At 32.8% G+C, this 7,914-nt stretch overlaps 1 protein-coding gene across 1 annotated transcript in view; it reads left to right on the forward strand.

Moving 5' to 3' along the window:
• Positions 1-7,658, forward strand: part of LOC134690274 (uncharacterized) — a 69,622-nt gene extending 61,964 nt beyond the window's left edge. The window contains exons 14-15 of the mRNA XM_063550250.1: positions 787-814; positions 1,460-7,658. Coding sequence (XP_063406320.1) covers positions 787-814; positions 1,460-1,878 — 447 coding nt within the window. The 3' untranslated portion in view covers positions 1,879-7,658. The remainder of the gene's footprint in view (positions 1-786; positions 815-1,459) is intronic.
• Positions 7,659-7,914: the final 256 nt, after the last annotated feature.

The following is a 7,914-nucleotide window of genomic DNA, read 5'->3' on the forward strand; positions in this document are numbered from 1 at the left end:
GTCCCTGCATTTACGCATGAACTGTTCAACCAAAGCTTCCCAAATTTTAATATGTTGTTACTGATGACAAAATGGAGGTCAAGTTCAATAATGACGATTTTGACTTTTACCGTTCAGGAGTTATGGTTCTTGAAAGATTGAAAAATGGCATTTCCATTCGTGTCCGTGCATTTACGCATGAACTGTTCAACCAAACCTTCCCAAATTTTAATATGTTGTTACTGATGACAAAATGTAGGTCAAGTTCAATAATGACCATTTTGACTTTTACCGTTCAGGAGTTATGGTTCTTGAAAGATTGAAAAATGGCTTTTGCAGTTGTGTCCGTGCATTTACACATGAACTGTTCAAAGAAAGCTTTTCAAATTTTAATATGTTGTTACTGATGACCAAATGGAGGTCAAGTTCAATAATGACGATTTTGACTTTTACCTTTCAGGAGTTATGGTTCTTGAAAGATTGAAAAATGGCTTTTCCAGTCGTGTCCGTGCATTTACTCATGAACCATTCAACCTAAGCTTTTCAAATTTTAATATGTTGATACTGATGACAAAATGGAGGTTAAATTTGAAATTGACGATTTTCACTTTCACTGTTCATCAGTTATAGTTCTTGTGATATTGGCAGGATACAAATAAATGTTAATAAATCCGGTTTGCTGTCGTTGTGACATCCTCTTGTTATGTTTGTTTCAGTAAATATATAACATCAAATATTGTTGTCAATAGGATTTTAATCTTTTTTTTTGTAAATACATAAAAGCAAATATTTAATTTTTGTTTGCAGGTAAGAAGAATCATCAAAGCAGAAACAGGTAAGTAGAAATACAGTCACTTAATAAAATTAAAAATGAAAATTGGGAATTGTATCAAAGAGACAACAACCCGACCATAGAGCAGAAAACCGCTGAAGGTCACCGATGGGTTTCAGCTGGCCCTTTAACAACAATGTATACTAGTTCAGTAATAATGGACGTCATACTAAACTCGGAAACATATAAAAGAAACTAAAGTTAAAAATCATACATGACTAACAAATACCAGAGTGTCCTGGCTAAGGACAAGAGGTCAAATATGTTTTTGAGATCTCAACCATACCCCTATACATCTAGACCATGAAGTAAAAAATCCAAACACAACACATTACGCACAGTAAACTCAGTTTAAAAAAGTCTGAGTCCGATTTAAGAAAAGGTAACAAAAGAGACTAATCAAAATGACAATGACACATTGATTAACAAAGGACTTCTCTGTCATTTTCTGACAACCCAGCTCCAGACCTCAATTAAACTGATTAAAAAAATAAACATGGTATCTTTCTATTTACTGGGCTATAGGTTTAATTATCAGAATGAAAACATTAATAACAAGGTACTGCTTATTTCATATCAATTAAATCTTCACAGATCAATGAACTTTGCAGTATTCTAAAAAGAAATAATTATAAAATAATGTTTCAGATATTCCAGCAGATTACTTGGATTTCATTCCAACGGATGAAATTCTAGATAAATTAGCTCCATTAATTGGTCAAGTGTTTTTCCAACTTGGCACTGAAATTGGACTATCAATTCCTGCCCTAGAAAATATACAGAGCAACAATCCTTCTGACTTAGCAGAACAGAATAGAGTCGTATTATTTAAGTGGAGAGAAGACCAACTAATCAAACCTACAATACGGGTCCTTATTCAGGCTTTAGTTAACATTGGGAGAGGTGCACGTTGTTTAGAAGAAGTTTTAAATAATATTGATCTGAACACCCTTATAGTTTCACAACAATCGAGAGGTAAAGGGGCAATTCCAAAGAAACCAAAAATAAAACCAGAACAGGAATCACAGAGTCAGCGAAAGGTGTCAAAGACATGTTCAATAGCTTGAATAGAAAATGGTAAACACAAATGTGCATTTAAATAGGGAAAATATACTATAGGCAAAAGAAGTGAAAAATATTGTGCATAATTTAGCCTCATTGTTTGAAAGATAAGCTATGCTGTTAACCGTTACTTTTGTATTTCATTTCTTCGATGAGCATTCAACAGATCAATCCCCTGTTAATATACCCTGCTTTGAAAAAGTGAGTGTTTATTGTTTGACCTCTGTCTGTCCATCAATCAGTCCACCCAACAGTCAATCTGTCAGTCCATCACTCAGTCCAATCGTCCCCTGAATATTTTTTGTCACATCTTTCTCAGGAGCTACATTTAACACAACAATTTCTGAAATTTTGTAGCAGGGTTTATAAAAGTCAGCGTTACCATGTGTTGCGTTATCAGATTCATAATTGAACAATTTCCCGTTAGCCAAACACTTACATCATTGATCATCATTTTACACATAACATAAAAATTGAACATTTTCTTCACATTTTTCTCAGGAATTACATTACAAGGATTTTAGGGTTTATATAAGTCAACTTTACCTTGTGCTGTGTTTTCAGATAAAACAACTTCCTGTTAACCTTAAAGTATTCGTTCATGAATATCATCAGTGAGCAGTAGGTCGCAGTTACACTTGTTCATTGTAAGGTTTAACACAAATAATTATAAGTGTATGTAAACCTCTTTGGTGAATTGTTTTCCTTTTTAACACACGGTTGACTGTTGTACCCCTATTGGTGACATTTCTATCTATTATGTTTGTTTTTGTTTACACATTGTTGACAAGATAATTGAATTTAATATAACTCTCATACAAGTGGCAGCTAAAGCTAGCTTCAAAAAGTTATCAAAGGTACAAGGATTATAATTATATTAGTACGCCAGACGCACATTTCGTCTACATAATACTCATCAGTGACACTCATATCAAAATATTATAAAGCCAAACATGTACAAAGTTGAAGAGCATTGAGGATCAAAAATTCCAAAAAGTATAAAACCAGGTTTAATCCACTTTTTTCTACATCAGACAGGAATATGACATTCGTTTGATGTGTTTGAGCTTTTGATTTTGCTATTTGATTAGGAACTTTCTGATTTGATTTTTTTTCAGAGTTCATTTTTTTGTGATTTCACTTTTTAGCTCACCTGGTCCAAATGGTCAAGTGAGCTTTTCTCATCATTTGGCGTCCGTCGTTAACTTTTACAAAAGTTTTCTCCTCTGAAACTACTGGGGCAAATTAAACAAAGCTTAGCCACAATCTTCATTAGGGTATCTAGTTTTAAAAATATGTCCAACGACCCGGCCAACCAACCAAGATAGCCACCATGGCTGAAAGTAGAACATGGGATTTAAATAAAGTTTGTAGGTTATATCTCTGAAACTTAAGCATTTAGAGTAAATCTGATGAGGTAAAGATGGTCAAGATCTTTCCGTTCTGAAATTTTAAGATGAATCAGACAATCCGTTGTTGTGTTTCTGCTCCTGATTGGTATTTTTAAGGAAATTTGGCAGTTTTTGCTATTATCATGATTATCTTCAATACAATTATACATAGAGCTAAACTGTAAACAGCAATAATGTTCAGCAAAGTATGATCTACAAAAAGTCAACACGATGAATATTGTCAAGTAACCCTTTGAACAGTTGTTGCCCTTTATAGTAAATTTTAACAATTTTGCGTTATTTTTTTTTAATCTATTACAAAAATCTTCTCACTTGGTCATGTTGGAACTACTTAGTCAAAATTAACTAAATTTGGCCACAATCATCATTGGGGTATATAGTTTAAAAAAATGTGTAAGATGGCTGCCAAGGTTAAAAATAGATTATAGGGGAAAATATCGTTTTTGGCTTGTATCTCTGAAACCAAAGCATTTAGAGCAAGTCATGCATGGGGTAATATTGATCATTATGTCAACATCTATGAACCTGAAATGATCAGTCAACCAACTGAATTGGTAATTATAAGAAAATTTTGCAGTTTTTGGTTATTATCTTAGATATTATTATAGATAGAGTCATAAACTTTAAACAGCAATGATATACAGCAAAGTAAGATCTATAAATAAGTCAACATGAACCAAATTACCACATGACCCCTGGAGGAGTTTTTGCCCTTTAAAGTAAATTTTTTACGATTTTTTTTATTTTATAAATTCATGTAAAATTTGGTAATTTTCACACAAAATATGTTCCTCTGAAACTACTTGGCTCAGTCCATTATAGATAGAAATAATTGTGAACAAACAGAATATTCAGTAAAGTAAGATTTACAAACACGTCGCCATCACCAAAACACAAATTTGTCATGAATTTTATTCTTGTCTGTAATGTGTGTCCTTTGTTTTATATGCATAGACCAAGGTGAGCGAGACATACTCTTTTTACCCTCTAGTTTGTTGTTGGTCGAGATAGCTAGTATAACCAATCTTTGATACGATGGCTTTACGTCTATTGCCAATGATCATGTGATTTTGAACTATAACTTAATAATAGTCAGCTCCTATCAAGAGTGAATTTTAAAGCTATATAAGCGCAAATCCGGCTATGGTTTTGGCTGCGGATCCTTAAAGTTAGACTGTGAGATAACTGAATTTCTTTATTGGTGTTAGGCTACAATTAAAATGTAAGGTATATTCGTATGAGTCCCAAAATGTGCTCCACTATAAAACATCCCTGTCAAAATGTGGCAAATTTAATTTAGGTAATCTATGGTTATTACTAAATATACTTGGTGGTTGTTTGTAGGAATATTTTTCGTGACTATTGTAAGTTTGTAAATTCGGGTTAAGAAAGTTGCGTGATTGATTTCTGGTATTATTTGCCTCTAACAGATTTCTTTCAGTAGTTGTTAGCGTGTAAACGGCTGTTTGTATAATTACTAGTGTTTGATCTAGGTTTATAGCATTAGGCATCAGCGTTCATTGTTGACTGTACTGGTCAATCAGAAATTATGTTGGTTTTGATTGCTTGCGTAAGTTTTCGTATTGTCTAAGTTAACTGTCTAAATTAAACATATATATTCATTTAAGTCTGTAATTTCTTGTTCAATGAGATCCACGTGTATGAATTCTGTAAACATCTCGCTCAAATCATGCACAATCTTGAAAGGTCAAGTGAGCTTTTTTCATCACTTGGCGTCCGTCGTCCGTTGTGGTCGTCGTATGTTTACTCTTATAAAAATCTTCTTCTCTGAAACTAATGGCCAAATTTATCTTAATTTAACTTTGCAACAATCATCTCTATTGTAAGTAGTTTTACAATTGATTTCAATGACCCCGCCTGCCAACTAACATGGCCGACATGAATAAAAATAAAACTAAGGGGTAAAATGCAGTTTTTGGCTTATATCTCTCAAACTAAAGCATTTAGAGCAAATCTGACATGAGATAAAATGTACATCAGGTTAAGAACTATCCACCCTTACATATTTGGGTTGCTGCCCCTGAATTGGTAACTTTAGGGACATTTTGCAGTTATTGGTTATTATCTTGAATATTATAATAAATAAAGATAAACTGTAAACAGTAATAATGTTTGGCAAAGTAAGTTCTACAAATAAGTCGGCATGATCAAAACTGTTAGTTGACCACCTTTGGAATTATTGCCCTTTATAGTCAATTTTTAATAATTTTTCGTAAATTTTTGTAATCTTTTACAAAAATTTTCTCCTCTGAATCTACTGATACAAATTTAACCATACTTGGCCATAATCATAATTAGGGAATCTAGTTTCAAAAATGTGTCAGATGACCCCGCCTTACAACCATAATGGCCGACAAGGTAATTGTTGGCTTGCTGACCCTGAGTTAGTAATTTTACAGAAATTTGCAGTTTTTTGTTATTATCTTAAATATCATTATAATATCTGATAACGTATGCTATTATTATGATTTAATCTTATTTTACATGATTTCCAAATCATTATTAAATGCAGGAGAGCGACACATGCTATTGATAACCTCTAATTCTGGTGTATGTGCTATTTTGTGCTCCTTTGTGGTGTATTGTTCTCCTTTAAGGTGTTTACACACTTTTGTAGTTAATTGTGGTCCTTTGTTGTGTATGTGCTCCTTTGTGGTGTATTGTTCTCCTTTAAGGTGTTTACACTCTTTTGTAGTTAATTGTGGTCCTTTGTTGTGTATGTGCTCTTTTGTGGTGTATTGTTCTCCTTTAAGGTGTTTACACTCTTTTGTAGTTAATTGTGGTCCTTTGTTGTGTATGTGCTCCTTTGTGGTGTATTGTTCTCCTTTAAGGTGTTTAAACTCTTTTGTAGTTAATTGTGGTCCTTTGTTGTGTATGTGCTCCTTTGTGGTGTATTGTTCTCCTTTAAGGTGTTTACACTCTTTTGTAGTTAATTGTGGTCCTTTGTTGTGTATGTGCTCCTTTGTGCTGCATTGTACTCCTTTCGGTGTATTGTTCCCATTTGCTGCGCAATGTACTCATTTGTTGTGCATTTTACTCCTATTTATGTAAGTACCCCTTTGTGGAGCATTGTACTCCCTGTTAGTGCATTCTGGTCCTTTGAGGTGAATTGTGGTCATTTTTTGTGTATGTGCTCAGCTCAATTGAGGTATTGTACTCCTTTGTGGTGGATGTGTCCTTTTTTACACAAAGTTCTATTTGCAAAAATGTTAGCATATTAGGATATTTTTTTTATTATGTTAATTTTACCATATATTTTTTCAAATTACTATGTACATATAATTATATCGATAATATTAATTCCATGCATAAGATCATGATAATTATGTTTTTTATATTATTGTTAGCATATCATTATTTTTATAAATAATTTTACCATATTATTATGTTGATGTTTATATATGATTTTTACATATTTTTTTTCTCACCACTATGTATCTATCAATGTATGTTACACATCGCAGGATCCAATTGCTGATATATGCGCATTGGAAGAGGTTGGTTAGTATAAGTATTGGAGGGCAGTGATGTTATTTTCTAGGTGGTTCTACTTCACTATCGTTTTAGGAAAAAGGAGTTCTTTCAGATGTCTGTTTTGCAGTCCATCAAATGGAATGATCTGCTATTCATGCTATTATGGGTTTCTTGTCTTTTTGTGATGTTTTTGTATTTAAAATCAATAATGTTATTTGTCTTGACTTGGCTTTTGTTTCTGTTTTCTTGTAGATACATGTATTTCAATCGTTAACCGAAATCAATAACTGAGCAACTTTAGAGAACATATTCAGCCTCTGGTGTTTCCTTGGTTCTTTTAAGAGGTGGTTTTAAAATCATATTTGTAACGCATCCTGTTTCTCTGGATTTATAGTCGTGCAGGATGAAACGTGCACTTCTTTTCTGTATGCTTTCTATCTTCTATTGGTGAATGGGTTCCAAGTGATAGGATGGTATTTTAGTACCGATCTAACCATGGCTTTTAAAGTAGGATAGTTTGTTGCACTCTCAAAGGTACTTGCGTAAGTTTCTTAGAAGGAAACCAAGTGTACAGCGTGTCCTGCTTATAAATTTCACAATGTGCCTGGTCCACTTTCGGTCATCGGATAAATTAAGATGTAGGTACGGATTTGTTTGAACTTGCTTTAATATCATGTTGTCTTGTTGGTAACAATATAATTATGTTTATATATGAGTGTAACACTATACTTATTTTTATATATGAGTGTTACCACATACTTATGTTTATATATGATTGTTACAATATAATTTATGTGTATATACGATTTTCACCATCTTACTTTCTATGTACATATAATGATTCCTGATATCCTATTAATATTCATTATTAACATGTAATAAACAGTACAATATAGTAAAAAAAATATATAAATAATTTTAATAAAATGATGAACCTTTATACCCCTTATTGAGCAGGATGTGTTTGTTCTTTTAGGGCACCTCAGTTCCGCTATAATCACATATGTTGTGTCGTCGTATGTTAACAATTTTACCTATTTTACATGAGATAGTACCACTATAAGCTAGTGGAGTCAGACCTGCACGTCTTTCAAGGGCACCTCAGTTCAACTTTGATCTCAATTAGCGTCCGTT

Source organism: Mytilus trossulus, chromosome 11 (genome assembly GCF_036588685.1).
Source record: "Mytilus trossulus isolate FHL-02 chromosome 11, PNRI_Mtr1.1.1.hap1, whole genome shotgun sequence".
NCBI lineage: Eukaryota > Metazoa > Mollusca > Bivalvia > Mytilida > Mytilidae > Mytilus > Mytilus trossulus.